The sequence below is a fragment of the Prionailurus bengalensis genome, chromosome X (genome assembly GCF_016509475.1).
Source record: "Prionailurus bengalensis isolate Pbe53 chromosome X, Fcat_Pben_1.1_paternal_pri, whole genome shotgun sequence".
Taxonomy (NCBI): Eukaryota; Metazoa; Chordata; class Mammalia; order Carnivora; family Felidae; genus Prionailurus; species Prionailurus bengalensis.
This window is the reverse complement of record NC_057361.1, coordinates 61901611-61922133: the sequence shown is the minus strand read 5'-3', so window position 1 is coordinate 61922133 and position 20523 is coordinate 61901611. Positions and strand designations below refer to the sequence as shown.

Here is a 20523-nt window from a genome sequence, read left to right as displayed (position 1 = left end):
AAAATATAAACAAACAAACAAACAAACAAATAAATTCCAAAAGCAACAAAGATTAGAAAGGACCAGAGAACACCACCAGAAACTCCAACTCTACAAACATCACAATGGCAATAAATTCATATCTTTCAGTACTCACTCTAAACGTCAATGGAATCAATGCTCCAATCAAAAGACACAGGGTAACAGAATGGATAAGAAAACAAGATCTATCTATATGCTGTTTACAGGAGACCCACTTTAGACCTAAAGACACCTTCAGATTGAAAATAGGGATGGAGAACCATCTATCATGCTAATGGCCAACAAAACAAAGCCAGAGTAGCCATACTTATATCAGACAATCTAGACTTTAAAATAAAGACTGTATCAAGAGAGGCAGAAGGACATTATATCATGATCAAGGGGTCTATCCACGAAGAAGACCTAACAATTGTAAACATTTATGCGCCAAATGTGACAGCACACAAATATATAAATCAATTAATCACAAGCATAAAGAAACTCATCAATAGTAATGCCATAATAGTAGGAGACTTCAACACCCCACTCAGAGCAATGGACAGATCATCGAATCAAAATATCAACAAGGAAACAATGGCTTTGAATGACACACTGGACCAAATGGACTTAACAGATATATTCAGAACATTTCATCCTAAAGCAACAGAATATACATTCTTCTCCAGTGCACATGGAACATTCTCCAGAATAGACCATATACTGTGACACAAATCAGCCCTAAGTACAAAAAGATCGAGATCATACTGTGCATATTTTCAGACCACAACACTACAAAACTCGAAATCAACCACAAGAAAAAATATGGAAAAGTAACAAATACTTGGAGACTGAAGAACATCCTACTAAAGAATGAATGGGTTAACCAAGCAGTTAAAGAGGAAATTAAAAAGTATATGGAAGTCAATGAAAATGATAACACCACAACCCAAAACCTCTGGGACACAGCAAAGGCAGTCATAAGAGGAAAGCATATAGCAATCCAGGCCTTCCTAAAGAAGGAAGAAAGATCTCAGATACACAACTAACCTTACACCTTAAGGAGCTGCAAAAAGAACAGCAAATAAAACCCAAAACCAGCAGAAGACAGGAAATAATAAAGGTGGAGCAGAAATTAATGTTATCAAAACCAAAAAAACAGAATAGATCAATTAAACCAGAAGCTGGTTCTTTGAAAGAATTAACAAAATTGATAAACCACTAGCCAGTTTGATCAAGAAGAAAGAGGAAAGGACCCAAATAAATAAAATCAACAATGAAAGAGGAGAGATCACAACCAACACAACAGAAATAAAAACAATAATAAGAGATTATGAACAATTATATGCCAACAAAATGCGCAATCTGGAAGAAATGGACAAATTCCTAGAAACATATACCCTACAAAAACTGAAACAGGAAGACAATAGAAAATTTGAACAGACCCATAACCAGGAAGGAAATCGAATTAGTAATCAAAAATCTCCCAAAACACAAGAGTCCAGTGCCAGATGGCTTTCCAGGGGAATTCTACCAAACATTTAAGGAAGAGTTAACACCTATTCTCTAGAAGCTGTTCCAAAAAATAGAAATGGAAGGAAAACTTCCAAACTCTCTATGAAGCCAGCATTACCTTGATTCCAAAACCAGACAGAGACCCCACTAAAAAGGAGAACTATAGAACAATTTCACTGATGAACATGGATGCAAAAATCCTCAACAAGATATTAGCCAACTGGCTCCAAGAATACATTAAAAAAAATTATTCACCACGACCAAGTGGGATTTATACCTGGGATGCAGGGCTGGTTCAATATCTGCAAAACAATTAACGTGATTCATCACATCAATAAAAGAAAGGACAAGAACCATATGATCCTCTCAATAGATGCAGAAAAAGAATTTGACAAAATACAGCCTCCTTTCTTGATAAAAACCCTCAAGAAAGTAGGGATAGAAGGAGCATATCTCGAGATATAAAAGCCATATATGAATGACCCAACGCTAATATTATCCGTAATGGGAAAAACTGAGAGCTTTCCCCCTAAGGTGAGGAAACAAACAGGGATGTCCACTCTCGCCACTGTTATTCAATATAATATTGGAAGTCTTAGCCTCTGCAATCAGACAACACAAAAAAATAAAAGGCATCCAAATCAGCCAGGAGGAGGTCAAACTTTCACTCTTCGCAGATGGCATGAAAAACCCAAAAGATTCCACCAAAAAAATGCTAGAATTGATTCATGAATTCAGCAAAGTTGTAGGATATAAAATCAACGCACAGAAATTGGTTCCATTCCTATACACCAATAATGAAGCGACAGAAAGAGAAATCAAGGAATTGATCCCATTTACAGTTGCACAAAAAACCGTAAAATACCTAGGAATAAATCTAACCAAAGAGTTGTCTATACACTGAAAACTATAGAAAGCTTATGAAAGAAATTGAAGAAGACACAAAAAAATGGAAAAAAGACTTCATGTTCCTGGATAGGAAGAACAAATATTGTTAAAATGTCGATACTACCCAAAGCAATCTACACATTCCATGTAATCCCTATAAAAGTAACACCAGCATTCTTCACAGAGCTAGAACAAACAGTCCTAAAATTTGTATGGAACCAGAAAAGACACTGAATAGCCAAAGCAATCTTGAAAAAGCAAACCAAAGCAGGAGGCACCACAATCCCAGACTTCAAGCTATACTATAAAGCTGTAATCATCCAGATAGTATGGTACTGGCACAAGAACAGACACTCAGATCAATGGAACAGAATAGAGAACCCAGAAATGGACCCACAAACATATGGCCAACTAATCTTTGACAAAGCAGGAAGGAATAGCCAATGGAATAAAGACAGTCTCTTCAACAAGTGGTGCTGGGAAGACTGGACAGTGACACGCAGAAGAATGAACTTGGACCACTTTCTTACACCATATACAAAAATAAACTCAAAATGGATGAAAGACCTCCATGTAAGACAGGAAGCCATCAAAATCCTTGAGGGTAAAGCAGGCAAAAACCTCTTTGATCTTTGCCACAGCAATTTCTTACTCAACACATCTGTGGAGGCAAGGGAAACAAAAGCAAACATGCACTATTGGGACCTCATTAAATAAAAACCTTCTCCACAGCAAAGGAAACAATCAAGAAAACTAAAAGGCAACCTAGAGAATTGGAGAAGATATTTGCAAATGACATATCAGATAAAGGGTTAGTATCCAAAATCTATAAAGAACTTATCAAACTCAACACCCAAAAAACAAATAATCCAGTGAAGAAATGGGCAAAAGACATGAATAGCCACTTCTCCAAGGAAGACATTCAGATGGCCAACTGACACATGAAAAAATGCTCAACTTCACCCATCATCAGGGAAATACAAATCAAAACCACAAAGAGATACCACCTTACACCTATCAGAATGGCTAACATTAACAACTCAGGCAACAACAGATGTTGGCGAGGATGCGGAAAAAGACGATCTCTTTTGCATTGTTGGTGGGAATGCAAGCTGGTGCAGCCACTCTGGAAAACAGTATGGAGGTTCCTCAAAAAACTAAAAATAGAACTATCCTACGACCTAGGAATTGCACTACTAGGCATTTATCCAAGGGATACAGGTGTGTTGTTTTGAAAGGACACATGCACTCCAATGTTTATAGCAGCACTGTCAACAATAGCCAAAGTATGGAAAGAGCCCAAATGTCCATCAATGGATGAATGGATAAAGATGTGGTATATATATACAATGAAGTATTACTCGGCAATCAAAAAGAATGAAATCTTGTCATTTGCATCTACGTGAATGAAACTGCAGAATATTATGCTAAGTGAAATTAGTCACTCAGAGAAAGACAAATATCATATGACTTCACTCACATGAGGACTTTAAGAGACAAAACAGATGAATATAAGGGGAGGGAAACAAAAATAATATAAAAACAGGGAGGGGGACAAAACAGAAAATACTCATAAATATATGGAGACCAAAGTGAGGGTTACTGGAGGGGTTGTGGGAGGGGGGATGGGCTAAATAGCTAAGGGGCACTAAGGAATCTACTCCTGAAATCATTGTTGCACTATATGCTAACTAGTTTGGATGTAAATTTTTAAAAAATAATAAATAAAATAAAATAAACAAATAAACAATAAATAAAAATAAACTCAAAATGGATGAAAGACCTAAATGTGAGACAGGAAACCACCAAAATCCTACAGAACACAGGCAGCAACCTCTTTGACCCCAGCCGCACTAGCTTCTTACTATATATGTCTCTGGAAGCAAGGGAAATAAAGGCAAAAATGAAGTTTTGGGACCTCATTAAGGTAAAAAAAACTTCTGCACAGCAAAGAAAACAATCAAGGAAACTAAAAGGCAACTGACAAAATGGGAGAAGACATTTGCAAATGACATATGGGATAAAGGGTTAGTATCCAAAATCTATAAAGAATTTATGAAACTCAACATCTGAAAAACAACAGTTAAGCAATGGGCAGAAGACATGAGTAGACATTTTCCAAAGAAGACATCCAGATAGCTAACAGACACACAAAGAGATGCTCAACATCACTCATCACCAGGGAAATACAAATAAAAACCACAATGAGATACTACCTCACACCTGTCAGAATGGCTAAAATTAACAACTCAGGAAACAACAGATGTTGGTGAAGATGTGGAGAAAGGAGAACCCTTTAGCACTGTTGGTAGGAATGCAAACTGGTGCAGCCACTCTGGAAAACAGTATGGGGGTTCCTCAAAAAATTAAAATTAGGACTACCCTATGACCCAGCAACTACACTACTAAGTATTTTCTCAAAGGATACAAAAATACAGGTTCAAAGTGGTACATGCATCCCAATGTTTATAGCAGCATTATCAACAATAGCCAAATTCTGGAAAGAGTCCCAATGTCCATTGATTCATGAATGGATAAACAAATTGTGGTACGTATATATGTATTTATGTGTGTGTACACACACACACATACACACACACACATACATACAATGGAATATTATTCAGCCATAATAGAATGAAATCTTGCCATTTGCAATGATATGGATAGAGCCGGAGAGTATTAGCTAAGCAAAGTAAGTCAGAGAAGACAAATGCCATATTATTTCACTTATATGTGAAATTTAAGAAACAAGTGTTCATAGTGGGGGAAAATATAGGCAAATAAGGAAACAGACTCTTAAGTATAAAGAACAAACTGATGGTTAGTAGAGGGGAGGTGGGGTGGGGGATGTGTTAAATAGGTGATGGGGATTCAGAGGGCACTTCTTGTGATGAGCCATGGGTGTTAGATGTAAGCAATGAATCACTAAATTCTTGAAACTAATTATTACACTCTGTTAACTAACTGGAATTTAAATAAAAACTAAAAAAAATAAAAATAAAGGGAAAAATATAGTGAAGTCCTTTTAGCATTCCTAGGCTCTATAGGGAAAATGTAATCCATTGTCCACCAGCTTTTGCTCCTGCCCCCTAATCTTTGCTGACTTTCATCAGCTTTGTTTCCTTTTGCTCTTTTCTGGATATTTTAGAACAGAGGCTCACAACAACTGCCTATGGGGCAATGAGAATATAATTATTCAAGTAACCAGCCAGAACCACTGTTAAAATGTTTATTATCAATGTAAAATGAGATCAGGATTTTACAAGCAAGTTTCCAAACACAAATATTGTTTTCTATAACAGTTTATCTTCCTTTTCAAGGCCTAAATATGAACACATATATAACTGGAGAATTTTTAAAATATGGTGTTTTTAATTTTAATACATCTTCAGTTGACAGGCATGCAAAATAACTCATTTCCAAATCATATGAAATATCCAAACTGAAAATGTAGCATTTTAATGTACTTACTGGCCATAAAACTCAGCAAGAAACTGTTCTTCCCCATACCTCAGAAAAATCACCACCAATTCCTTTCTAGGGCATTGATGACATTAACAGTAATTAGCCCTCCCTTGTCAGCATCCAGATATCCCTGGCTCAATCTATCTATGTAAATTAATGTTATATTTCCAGTTGCTGGAAATGCTCCATCATCTCTTCACTGCATTACGCTTGGCAAGGCACCTACCAACAATGCACACGATGGGAACTGAGCCACGAAGAACATTAATGGCTTGACTGAAGAGCTAACTACATATTCTTGGTCTGCTAATTGAGTGAGGATATTAACAAAATGTAAAATTCCAGGAGGCATTCTTTTTTCACCCTGCCCAAGTTACCAGCATGTATAGTACTTGGAAGTAAAGAGGAGAAGAAGGTGACAACAGCCATTAACATGAAATCTCCCTAGTACTAAAAGCAAACTAAACAAAATGTAAAGTAGAGTGGGCCAAAGGACAGAATCCCATTGGGTTTTATTTGTGGCTGCAAACAACATCCAAACTGAGAGGTTCAAAAATTAAGAAACAGTGTCCATGCACTGAGGGATCATCAACTTGCATTAGAATATTATTAAAATATTTTCTAAGAGTTGTGTGTGCTGCATTGTTGAATTTGGTGCCAACAGTCAAGAAATAACCAAATACATTAAAGTACAGTAAATAATTTTTACTATACCCACTTCCAAAAATTATAAAGCATAATTTTCTTTGCCATTCTTCAAGTGAATTCGTAAAACAGGTAGAAACTCAAAACATTAACTGTAATATTACACAAGATAATTAATTTGTCTTTGGTAACTCAGTCTGTCCCAAAATATTTCTGTCCAAAATGTGTAGGTGCAACAGGATGAACTTCAGTAGTTAAAATTGTGATCTCTGGAAACTCCTGAATGATTGATTTGGCACCTTCAAAAAATAATAGGAAAATTGCTGTTATGGCAGGACTTTTTGGTAACATTAGCTGGAATTCAGGAATTTCATAGCCACTAAGTATAATAAAGACAGAAGGGGCGCCTGGGTGGCTCAGTCAGTTAAGCGTCTGACTTTGACTCAGCTCATGATCTTGTGGCTTGTGAGTTCAAGCCCCACGTCAGGCTCTGTGCTGACAGCTCAGAGCCCAGAGCCTGCTTCAGATTCTGTATCTCCATCTCTCTCAGTCCCTCCCCCACTCACCCCTGTTGGTTTGTCTCTCTCTCAAAATAAATAAACATTAAAAAATGAGATAAGACAGAAAGCAATGACCTCCTAGTCAGACTTTGCTAATCTCTTAGTTTATATGTCTGATACCTGAAAAGCTTTGACAATCATCACACTATGCCCTCACCCAGTAACTAATGAATTCTTAGAATCAAATTGTTTTATATCCGAGATATTACAAATACATTCAGTTATAGCAACTTTCTCCCTGAAGTCTTTGTTTTGTTTTCATTTTAAATTATTCTTTCTTTTTTTTTTTTTTTTTAACGTTTTTATTATTTATTTTTTTTGGGACAGAGAGAGACAGAGCATGAACGGGGGAGGGGCACAGAGAGAGGGAGACACAGAATCGGAAACAGGCTCCAGGCTCCGAGCCATCTGCCCAGAGCCTGACGCGGGGCTCGAACTCCCGGACCGCGAGATCGTGACCTGGCTGAAGTCGGTCGCTTAACCGACTGCGCCACCCAGGCGCCCCTTAAATTATTCTTTCTTTAAAAAAAATGTTTATTTTTGAGAGAGAGAGGAGAAAGCAGAGAGAGAGAGAGAGAGAGAATCCCAACCAGTCTCTGCAATGTCACGTGGAGCCTGACATGGGGCTCAAACCCATGAACCGTGAGATCATGACCTGAGCCAAAACCAAGTGTAGGATTCATAACCAACTGAGCCATCCAGGTTCCCCTGTTTTGTTTCATTTTAAAGGCAGCTATAATAGAAAGAATATATACTCCTTTCCAGAAACAGCATCATATATAAGATGATGGATGGTTTCTCAACTGGAACACTGAAACAAGTGTGAAAACTTATTTGGTATGTCAGAGCGAGCTAGCTTTTAGAAGTTAGGACTCTAGCTTTGGGGGTTGCATGGAAAGAGTCTAGCTAGGATCCTAGCCAAACTAAAAAGCCATAATGATGCTGTCACGAAATAAGATTTTTTCATCTACAATGTCAAAGAATAGTATACTATTCTAATGTATACTCTTAGAACTAATACAGTTACTTTTCTACTTCCAAGGGCAGAAAGCCCAATAATTATTTGGTTATCTCAACATTTACAGTGCCGTCTCTGCTATATATAAATGGATGACCAAGCAAATTGCCCTTTGTCACCATCAACATTTGAACTACCAGTAAGTTTTTATTATGAAACAGCAAAATAATCAATGGCCTACTGAAAGCAGCCCTCCCAACAAGATATGCTGTAGCCTCTTCAGGGTTGGCTGAGACTTGGAACCTTTGGACATGAGGAAGCACTCTAACTAGAAGCCACATATTTCTTTTTCCTTTCAATTATGAAACAAATACAAATTCATTGTCAAACATCTGAAAAATACCAAAAACAAAACTTAAAAAATAAAATGAAGCACTTAGAATCCCACCATCCTAAGATAACCACTATTAATATAGTGTGTATTTTGAAATTAAATTTGAAATAGTACTGTGCATCTGTCTAGCCTCTCATGCTAAGGAAACACTTATTAGGGTCGATGTTATATCCAAGTCTGATTGTGGTAGTGATAATAGTCGTAATTTGTCTTAATTGTCTCTAAACTTGGTGATAACATTTTACATTATTCTAATGCAGTTACTTTTTAACATTTACCATGAAGATGTTTTGATGTTATTAAATATTTTTCAAAAACATGATTTAGTTATATAATATTACATCCTTTGAATATATATTTACTTAACCACTTCTTTATTGTAAGGCATTTATATACTATCGAATTTTTTCTTACAGTAGACATAACTCTGCAATGAACATCCTGAAAGCTAAGTTTCTACATGCATGTATGATTATTTTCTTAGGACACTTTCACAATTGTCCTAGATTGTATGTTAAAAAAAACTAAGGCCTTACATTAGGTTTATTTTCCTGAGGAAATGGAGAACAAACACACAGTTCTACCATTATGCCCTTTGAGCAGAAATAGAACTTAAAAAAAACTTCTGATCTTTGCTTCATGCTGCAAAGTTTACTGCAGCAAGACCACAGAATCTAACCAGATCTTCAAGTTGATTGTGGTGTGGGAGCAGTTCTCAGGATCGGCTGAGAAGTCAGGAGAAACAGAGACATTTCAGCTATTCGCAGGCTCTACCCAAACAATGTTACCACAAAAACAATCGCAATCCCCTTCAAAGGGATTAGTTCATCACCTTCCATATCAATTTGAACATTAGAATGGTGTAAAATATCCTATCACCCAGCTTAAAGCTTATTAACACAAGTTATAAACTACCAAAATTAGATTTAGATTTAATGTGGAAGCAAATGAACTTTTTCTCCCCATGAGAGTCTGGGCAGATACACACTTACCCAACCCTTGACCATCTGAAGGCCCAGTTACTGCCTCATGCTGAACTCACCATGAGGAGTGGAGAACAGGCTGAGTAGGATAATAACACTGGGTTGAACTCCATGTTCTATAAGAACCTTTACAGCTTCAATTACAGTATTTCCAGTGCCTGAAATTAAATGACAACCAAATGCATTAGCAACTTTAACATTTATCTCAAAACGTCTTTGAAGTTTCTTTGAAGTTAAAGGCAGTTTAGTAATCTAACATAAGACACTAGGCAAAGCTTCATTTGCAGGTACCTTTTCTTTACCAATGACATTATTTTCAATAATGGACATGACACATACACTTTTCAATTTTCAAATGCACAACAAACCCTAAATTCATTCAGTATTAGAGATATCAAATTTGACACCCACCCTCCACCACCAACGCTAGGAGACAATGTCGTGTGTGATCTGAGTAAGCTTAGGAAACAATACAATAGGAGAAAAAATATTACTTCCAGAGAGGATAAATCCTTGAGAAAATCACTGTTATGCTCACTGGGCTAGAGAAGGGACATATTTCAATAGTCCTTCTGTGTTCTATATATTCTGCCTCATTAGGTCCTTTGCTTCAGTGTGAATACTCCTGTTAAAACAAAAGCTCTTTGGAGCTAAAAGAAATTTAGATAACATATATTCTCTTATTACACAATAAAAATTCCCCAGTGAAACTGCCCAGGGCAACTCCAAATCCAACAGAAAAACATATTTAGAAAGGGGTTTGCCTTTATGTAAGGGTACCTAAAAGGCAGTCACTAAGTGGAATTGCTTTAAACCCTAAGCAAAGTATACAAATTAAACTCCAGCCACTCACTGAGAATTGGATACATCAGAAGAACTTTTCTCCGGTAAATGTCTGGAGGGAATTTGGCATAATATACTTTGGCTCTTTGTGTTTCCTCATCACTCTGAATCAGGATCTTTCCAATTCGTATAGATCGACAGCAGTCTCGTAAACCTTGTTCCATTGCCTCACCTTGAAAAAAAGGAAAATTTTCAAAAGAAAAAAAGGGTAGGGGGAGATAAAAATAAGGTCCAAAAATAGGCCAAAGCAGAGCATGTGACTATAATTAATACAAAAAGGACATTGCCAAAATGGGAGCAATTCTTCTTAAGAGCTTTCATTTCTAATATGCTCATATTTTATACTTAGTGCAGGTCAATTAAGCCAGATTAAGGGCTGGCCAATGAAAGTAGGATAAGCTTATCTTTATTGCTGGCTTTCAAGTTTGAGGGATGTCACACGCTTCCATGAAATTCAACAAATAGTGTTCTGTTAGGCTGCTCCCTGAGCTTTTCCAGTATCAGGACCATTTTACTCTTATTATTTTAAGGAAGACTTTTAAACCACCTAAACCTGGTATTTTCATCTGAAAAGATATATAAAAGATTTATGGAAGAAATGAGGGCTACAGACCAAGGAGGAGGAGATGGAGATATCTCCATCAGGAGATATCACTAATCCCCAGCAATGACTTCAATGGCAGAAGTTTGCTGGCAAACAGTGAAAAACTATACTGTTCCCTTCTTCCCCTTCCCCAAGAACCATAACCAACGCTACTACTACCCACTTGGTTTCTGAACACTGAGTCATTTTGAGTCTGAATTCCATTAGAAAGTATTTGCCAAAAGTCAATCATTCTAGTACTATCTTCAAGATTTGAGGCCACATCAGAATTCTACCTGTACTGTTATTTACTTAATATTTTTCTTTAACTATTTTCATTTACATTTATTTTAAGGGGAAACTTTCTATCACTACTGTAAACATAAAAACAGTTTCTAATATATAGGAAAATCAACCAACAGCTAATAAGGTTAAAAAATAACCCTGTCTATGCATTACCCCAAGGTCATCTGCTATGTACTAGGGGTGTGGAGATGCCACTGACGTTAGGGCAGGAACTGGACTAAAATAGAAGAAAAAAATGCCATTAAAGCCCATCTCCATTGTCTTCACCAGTTTTAAAAGGTTAAATACCATTGTTCTGAAAATCCGATCATTGCTTAAAAGCTACCTTATATAAAAAAGGGAGCTAAACGCTTCTATTTTACTTGAGGTATTCAATTGTTTACAAACAGAACTTGACAGCCACAGAAAAGGCAATGCTTGTATGTAGAAAAAATTCATTTGTCTAGTGCAAGTGAGGCTTTTACGGAACAATGGGACCTTGTGCAAAAATTAGTTAATTTATTTGTTAAGTTGCTGAATAAAAATAATCCTCCCCATGTAACAGGTAGACGCTCTAATTATAGGCATGTGATTTTGTTGCATAAAGTCTGGTTTAGAAGAGTAATCAGTTGGACTCAAATACAAATGCAGCATTTATAAGACCAGAATTTGGAAATACATAGAGAGTTAATAACATTTAAGTGCTTCTGCCATATAGTCACATACACATCAAATATAAAACTAAAAATATTGAATAAGTCATCCAGTCCAGTTCCTGATAGGGTAGGACTGTTCCCTATAAAAACAAACAAACAAAAACAGAACAAACATTTCTCCAGTCAGGTATTCAAAGCTCTGCAGGCCTGAATTTGTGCCATATTCTGTCAGTCTTCAAACTGCCCTGTTCTCCCCAGGACAGCATCATCTCATCATCCTATCCTCCCATCCTACCCTGAATCTCTCTGAAAGCTTATTTATTTTAATGGAGTAGATGCCCTGCAGTTAAAATCAAATTCAGTAATACAGAGGCCATCATCCAAGGCACCATGAGGACAGACAACACAAGTGGTGAGATTTAAGTTAAGGCAGGCTTCAATTATGACAGACAAGCTCACCTCTCTCCTGGAAAAAAAAAAACTGTTTCTATGCATGCAAAGAGACAAAAATCACACATATGCAAACCTACCGCTTCTCATTATGCTGACCCCACAATTTCCCTTCTCAAATTTCACTCCTTCATACTTGTACCCTGTTGGGGAACAAAACCAAAGAATTTATCTTTCATCACTGGAGCAATCCACTTATTTTATAAAGTGCCTACCTATAGTTTAAAGCAGTTGGGTACAGAGCAATCCTTGTCTAGACATTCTGTATAACCTCTTAGACTCCTTGTGAAAGTAATGAGAAGAGTCATGATTTTTCAGTTATTTCTTAATTCTTCCTAAGAAACCTGTGGGGATAATTGGGAGAGGTAGACTTTACTGAGGAGGAACAAGATTTATGATAGCATGATATTCACATACACATTCCTCAAATTGAATTCAGAGTGGAATCATTGCACTCTGAGTGCTATAAACCCCATCAATTCAAACTGAGACCACACTGTGAGCCACAGCAGAGAGGCTACTCATTCCATCCTTTTTTCTGAACTTCAATTCTGCCTTAAAAAGCAGAAGACAAAGGCTGAAGTCATTACCTAGACACGTTCAACCCTTAGTTTCATACTGATTTTGTATCAATTATGATGCAACAATCTCAGCCCCCAATTTTCATAAAGTCAACCTCTGAATAGAACAGCTTTCATTATTTACTAAAGAAAAAAATCAGAATTTCAAATTCCTGAAATAGGGATGTTCAGCTGTGTTCTATTAGAGTAAAACAAAGTACCCTCTCCAGTTCTCAACATTTTTCATTTTCTCTGTCTTTTTTCCTTCTCATTCTTTCACCTGGAATTTCAGTGCCAAACCAGCCCACCCATTTATTAACACCAGCAGCTTCCCTACAGATGTGAAGATAAACTGCCAGTTTATCCCAATGGGCTGTTATCAAAGGCAACACTTGCATGCTAAAGCATATTTATTAACCTTTAACTTGAATTGACAAGCAAGCCATTAACAAAAAGTCATCCACATAAATTTCTTTACTAAATGTGTCTGAGTTTATTAAGTTGTTTAAAAGAACAACTTAGGCTCCACCTCAGTCTAGGCTTCACCTAGACTCCTCATTTACTGATTTACTCAGACTGCTTATTTTTCCATTTTCCCATGATTCTCAGAATTTTTATGAGGAGAATATGAGAGGAACATCCCTGGTTACCTGTTGGGGTGGTCACCATGCATTCTTTATATGGCAGTTGATTCAACCCCTCTTCCACAACAAGTCTGATCTAAGAGTCAAAAGAAGAATAAGTTGAAAGACTTCTAGGAATCTAGTGTTGGCTGTTAGCTTAAGGAGCTGAACACTAGGCAAAAAGTCAGTAATGCAATAGGCAAGGGTGGAGCTCATGGAGGTAGGATATAGCTCATCCCTATTTCAGATCCCCATGCTCGGCTGCTTGCTGCTAGGTATCCAACCTTGGTTAGGCACATGATCACCACCAAAAGGCTCAAGTATGCCTTCTGATTCTCATTCAGTTAGTCCAGCCTGTATTATGAGAGATGCAAAACTACAGCAAGTGACAAGAGTCATGGCAGGCACCCTTGGAAGTAATATACTTCTGGTTACTCTGAAAATAGTGCCCACTGGGAATTCCTCTGCCTTGTTCAGTACTTTGAAATTAAGGTGGTTTCTTTTTATCAAAGGCTCACCATAATGCAAATAAAGCCTGCAACTTCTTAGGAGGAAATAAATGAATGGATGGGGCTGAACCAATTTCCTGAGTTTGAAGTAGGATCCAGTAATCTCTAGACCCAGTGTGGGGCTCAAACTCATGACCCTGAGGTCAAGACTCACATTCTCAGCTTTCAAAAAAAAAAAGTCTCCTAATGATCTTAATGTGCAGTATAGAGGAAAGAATCCATCAGAACTACTAGGAACAGCCTCCAAAACCCAGATATGATATTCCTCTGAGCACCCAGAGCTTCCAGAGCCTACTACAATAAAGGTGGTACTCAGTTTTCAATGCATTTTATCTCATCAATATTACATTATTAAGAATTAGGAACAACAGGGAGAAACACCAGGCTCCATGTTCTGTTATTACAACACAACACCCTGCTGCCATTAAAATGATCAATGCTAAATGGGCCAGCACTTTGTCAGCCTATAGCATCAGAGGGTCCAGGAACCTCATGAATACTGTGTATGTATGCACATTCATCTCTAGCCACCCCTTCTGTGGAGGTTAATGTTTCTTAAGAGCAAGGGAAGAAAAGAATCCTTTTCTTTGGAGAGCCTAGATCTCCCAGTAACACTCCTCTAAAAAGTCTTACCTCCTGCCCATCTCCTGCAACCCTGGGACAGAAACTGGATGTGTCCAAGCCTTATAGAACATAAAACCAGAAGAAGGGTAACTACATATAAAGAACTCAAGATTCAAGTACCCAGGAAGCCAATCCTGACAAATCCACGATGCAATTAATGTCAACTGTAATGGTATCCTTGTGCTAGAATAGACAAATGTACTAGAAATCCTCAATACCAGAAACCTAAATAGCTCCAGTCTCTACCACAATGACAGAAGGCCCTCCACACACAACCCCCAATATCATCAGAACCTGCAAAGCCAAATACAGAGAACAGAGAGGTTCCAATTACCATCCCCTCATGTGAATTATGTCGTGGATCCTTATTTTTTATTTAAGATATAAGGCCTGCCCTTTCAGGCAAGCATTTTATAATAACCATGAACTTAATTCCTGCCTTCTGTAGAAAAAGGGCAAAGAAAGCAAAAGAAAGAGGAACCACTTTCTATTAATGAACACCAACATTTCTGTTTTCTCCACAGCAGCCGATGGCACATGTTCCTTCCTCCTTGAAACTGCTCCTTTGGTTTGATAAAAGCATAAAGACAGGGGCACCTGGGTGGTTCAGTCAGCTAAGCGTCCAACTTTGGCTCAGATCATGATCTCATGGCTCATGGGTTCGAGCCCCATGTCAGGCTCTGTGCTGACAGCTCAGAGCCTGAAGCCTGCTTCAGATTCTGTGTTTTCCCTCTCTCTCTCTGCCCCTCTCCTGCTCGTGCTCTGCCCCTCTCTCTCTCAAAAATAAACATTTAATTTTTTTTAATTTAAAAAAAGCATAAAGACAGAATGACCTAATTATCACTACAGGAGTGTCAATTAATTAAGAACCAAGAATACTTAAAGCCAAAAGCCTACACTGTTTTGGAATTAAGATTTTCCCAGGGAAAATCTAAATGAAAAGTTTCGTGCCTTTCTTCCCTTCTCACATTCCCTTTAATAATCTGTCTTTTGCTCTCTGATTATACCTGTGAGGTTAATAAGCCACTTTTCTTTCTTTCCCAAACTAAATACTGACAACAGTATTTAGAATGTAAACTCCATTAGATCGGGGACAATGTCTGTATTCTTTACTGCTGTATCTTCTCCCCCTGCAACACAGCCTAGCCCAGTGCCTGACTTGAGTTCAGTATGTATTTCATGAGTATGAATACTAATAACCACAGCAGAAAATGTGTGCTTATTCCAAGCACTAAGCACACTTAGATGTAAATACAAGAAGAAAATGCAATGCTTCATCTGAAGACAACCCAACTTGGCCTGAGATCCTTTCAGAGCACACTTAGCTAAACTGAATTGGGCATGGCCAATCCTTAACAGGAAGTCTCTGAGGAAAGCATACACAGTCCAACTCAGTATTTCACATGTAAAGATAGTACAGAAAGGAAAAAATAAATAACTCCCCATGTAAACTACAAGAGAGGTATTACTTTTTCTGTATCAAATGAATACCACAAAAGTAACTACTAGGTCTCCCTACATCTTTGGTTTTCTTTTCATGTACTTCACTTCACTGTTCTAAGATGAGACATTTAGGGTTTACTCAAGATCAGGTTACCAAGATCCCCTTTGAGAGGTAGAAGTACCTCAGAATTACAGAGAACAAGTTCATGGGCAATACTCTGAGGTGAAATGGATTGAGGTACAGCTTTAATGAAAGAGTAGAGACAAAATACTTCAGAAGTTTACCAGGATGATGTTTACTTGGCACAAACTCTCTCACCCCTCAGAATGCTGTAGAACAAAAAAGTCCCTTGGCCCTACTATGATTATATCACTAGGAACAATGAAACAAAAATGGAGAGCCTCTACCTACCAAACGATCTGCAGAAAACATGAAGTCCCCTCTACTGGCTGTCCTAGAAAGAAAGTAGTAAAAGTTTTAGTCCAGATTAGAGCTTTAAAGTAAAATATTACTTAACACATATAGTAACACTGATATTAAAACCTATTACATACTAAAAGCCTAAAAGCTTACATGTACAAACTATTGCTGAGGCAAGATATTTTTCACTTGCATACAGGAACCTAAATGGAATGACTCAATAAATACTGTTTAAAATGCTTACTTGATATCAACATTAGAGACAGGAATTGAAAAGATCATGCATTCTCCCACTGAGCTGCCCAAGTATATATTATTCAACCAGGAGATGAATGAAGCTACCCCTGCAAGATGGCAGCAAGCCCACAGCTCAAGTTAAGAGAAAAACTTCACAGTATGAAAAACAGATTCTTCCCATTCTCCCCCTCCATTCACCTTGAACTAAAACCCAGGTAATTGGGGGGCCTAAGTAGATCAGTTGGTTTAGAGGCCGACTTCAGCTCAGGTCATGATCTCACGGTTCGTGGGTTCGAGCCCCACATCAGGCTCTGTGCTGACAGCTCAGAGCCCAGAGCCTGCCTCAGATTCTGTGTCCTCCTTCTCTCTCTACCCCTCCCCCTTCCCCACTCGTATTCTGTCTCTATCAAAAAATGAATAAACATTAAAAAATTTTTGGGGCGCCTGGGTGGCGCAGTCGGTTAAGCGTCCGACTTCAGCCAGGTCATGATCTCGCGGTCCGTGAGTTCGAGCCCCGCGTCCGGCTCTGGGCTGATGGCTCGGAGCCTGGAGCCTGTTTCCGATTCTGTGTCTCCCTCTCTCTCTGCCCCTCCCCTGTTCATGCTCTGTCTCTCTCTGTCCCAAAAATAAATAAACGTTGAAAAAAAAATTTAAACAAAAAAAATTTTTAAACCCAGGTAACCAAGATAAGTAACCCATCTACTTTTTCTCTAATTCCATTTTGGAATGCTAATTGACACAAACAAATCTTCTAATGTTACCATTGTTTTCAAGAATGCATAACCTAATTTCTAAGACCTCTTTCTAAAATTATTGATAATTTGTTCCTTTTACCTGTTTTCTCAATCAAATACTTTATTCCCTAGATCTTTCTGCCATTTTCCTGTACATTCCCTTCTGGTCAACACTTTTATATCCTGAGGTGCCCAATTAATAATAATCTAGGGTTGCACCTGACCACCTGACCAACCAAAAGGGGAATATTTAAAGGCTGACATTTTTTTTCTGTATGTAAAAATCTAGTATTGTTCTACCCAACATAAGTTAAATGATCTGACTGAACAGACTGATTTACACTTTATGTACTTAAAAATCCCCATCTGCCTATCCACAGAATACCTAAAATATTCCCCCAACACAGCATCAAAATGGCATATGCAAGCATATATTATCTCGGTATAACATTAACCACTACCTCTTTTTTCCCAAGCTGCGATTACTTTCTCTGACAGGAAAAAGAAATGAAATATCCCTGACACAAATGACATTTGGTTTCTTAGAGTAACCACAGTTCTATCATATTACAGTTCTATCATATTATATTATCATATAATAACTCTCTAAAATATGAACCAAAACTGAGCAATGGCAAGAATACAGGTCTGTATTCTTTACATATAAATATTCCCTAAACTCAGAAAACTATCCACACACACCTACACATACACACACACACACACACACACACACACACACACACAGAGCCCATTTAAAACAGGCTGTATTTAAAGAACAAACCAATAGTTGCCAGAGGGGAGGGGGATAGGGATATGGGCAAAATGTGTGAAGGCAAGTGGGAGATACAAGCTTTCTGTTATGGAATGAATAAGTCCTGCAAATAGAAGGCAAAGCATAAGAAATATAGTCCATATACTGTAATGGCACTGTATGGTGTCAAATGGTAGCTACACTTGTGGTGAACATGGCATAGCATATAAACTTGTGGAATCACTATGTTGTACACCTGAAATTAATGTAACATTGTGTGTCAACAATACTCAAATTTAAAAAATAAATTAAATAAATAAATAAAACAGACTATTTCATGTACTGTGGTTTTCAAATAAAACCACACTATTATGGTAGCATCTTTGATTTCTGGAATCAATCTTCACAATATGCTCATCAAGGAAGTAAAAGTTAGTGTACTACAAAAAAATAACTGAAGACTACTTTCTGTTTACTAGACATATACAAACATACAATCTAGGCAGCCAGAACACAGTTTTTCAATAGGGAAGAAAAATCTGGTTTGCCTTAAAAGAAGTATTAAGTGATTATTAGGCGGTCTCGGGAAGATATCGGCTTAGGAGGACGCTGGGCTCACCGCACGTCCTGCTGATCACTTAGATTCCATCTACACCTGCCTAAATAACCCAGAAATCTGCCAGAGGATTAGCAGAACGGAGTCGCCGGAGCCAAACGCAGACGAGAGGCCCACGGAAGAGGGTAGGAAGGGCGGCGAGGCGGTGCACACTCAACAGACTGGCGGGAGGGAGCAGGGGCGGAGGGGCGGCTCGCCGGCCAAGCAGAGCCCCCGAGTCTGGTTTGCAAAAGCGGAGGGGCCTGACGGACTGTGTTCCCACAACAAGCGCGACTTAGCGTCTGGGAGGTCATAAGTTAACAGCTCTGCTCGGAAAGCGGGAAGGCTGGAGGACAAAAGGAGGGAGAGCTGCTGAGCCCCCTGACAACAGAGCTCAGTTTGGCGGGGAACAAAGGCGCTCGCCAGCGCCATCTCCCCCGCCCATCCCCCAGCCGAAATCCCAAAGGGAACCGGTTCCTGCCAGGGAACTTCCTCCCTCCGTGCAAACACCCAACTCTGCTCTTCTGCGGAGCCAAGCCTCCGACAGCGGATCTGACTCCCTCCTGCTGCCACAGGCCCCTCCTGAAGTGGATCACCTAAGGAGAAGCGAGCTAAGCCTGCCCTTCCTGCCCCTGTGCACCTTGCCTACCCACCCCAGCTAATACGCCAGATCCCCAGCATCACAAGCCTGGCAGGGTGCAAGTAGCCCAGACGAGCCACACCACCCCACAGTGAATCCCGCCCCTAGGAGAGGGGAAGAGAAGGCACACACCAGTCTGACTGTGGCCCCAGCGGTGGGCTGGGGGCAGACATCAGGTCTGACTGCGGCCCCGCCCACCAATTCCAGTTATACACCACAGCACAGGGGAAGTGCCCTGCAGGTCCTCACCACGCCAGGGACTATCCAAAATGACCAAGTGGAAGAATTCCCCTCAGAAGAATCTCCAGGAAATAACAACAGCTAATGAGCTGATCAAAAAGGATTTAAATAATATAACAGAAAGTGAATTTAGAATAATAGTCATAAAATTAATCGCTGGGCTTGAAAATAGTATACAGGACAGCAGAGAATCTCTTGCTACAGAGATCAAGGGACTAAGGAACAGTCACGAGGAGCTGAAAAACGCTTTAAACGAAATGCATAACAAAATGGAAACCACCACAGCTCGGCTTGAAGAGGCAGAGGAGAGAATAGGTGAACTAGAAGATAAAGTTATGGAAAAAGAGGAAGCTGAGAAAAAGAGAGATAAAAAAATCCAGGAGTATGAGGGGAAAATTAGAGAACTAAGTGATACACTAAAAAGAAATAATATACGCATAATTGGTATCCCAGAGGAGGAAGAGACAGGGAAAGGTGCTGAAGGTATACTTGAAGAAATCATAGCTGAGAACTTCCCCGAACTGGAGAAGGAAAAAGGCATTGAAATCCAAGAGGCAAGAGAACTCCCTTCAGACGTAACTTGAATCGATCTTCTGCAGGACATATCATAGTGAAACTGGCAAAATACAAGGATAAAGAGAAAATTCTGAAAGCAGCAAGGGGTAAACGTGCCCTCACATATAAAGGGAGACCTACAAGACTCGTGACTGATCTCTCTTTTGAAACTTGGTAGGCCAGAAAGAATTGGCACGAGATTTTCAGGGTGCTAGACAGAAAAAATATGCAGCCAAGAATCCTTTATCCAGCAAGTCTGTCATTTAGAATAGAAGGAGAGATTAAGGTCTTCCCAAACAAACAAAAACTGAAGGAATTTGTCACCACTAAACCAGCCGTACAAGAGATCCTAAGGGGGACCCT

General features: G+C 38.7%; 1 protein-coding gene across 2 annotated transcripts in view; it reads right to left on the bottom strand.

Annotated features, from left to right (window-relative positions):
- Positions 1-5618: 5618 nt before the first annotated feature.
- The window catches only part of UPRT (uracil phosphoribosyltransferase homolog), a 36331-nt gene continuing 21426 nt past the window's right edge, over positions 5619-20523 (bottom strand). Inside the window, exons 2-7 of one of the 2 annotated variants that reach the window (XM_043570661.1) lie at positions 16397-16439; positions 13436-13505; positions 12306-12368; positions 10262-10423; positions 9468-9566; positions 5619-6812 (exon numbers count right to left, since the gene is read on the bottom strand). In XM_043570661.1, coding sequence (XP_043426596.1) covers positions 6706-6812; positions 9468-9566; positions 10262-10423; positions 12306-12368; positions 13436-13505; positions 16397-16439 — 544 coding nt within the window. In that variant the 3' untranslated portion in view covers positions 5619-6705. The remainder of the gene's footprint in view (positions 6813-9467; positions 9567-10261; positions 10424-12305; positions 12369-13435; positions 13506-16396; positions 16440-20523) is intronic. The other variant, XM_043570662.1, reaches the window with a different exon arrangement.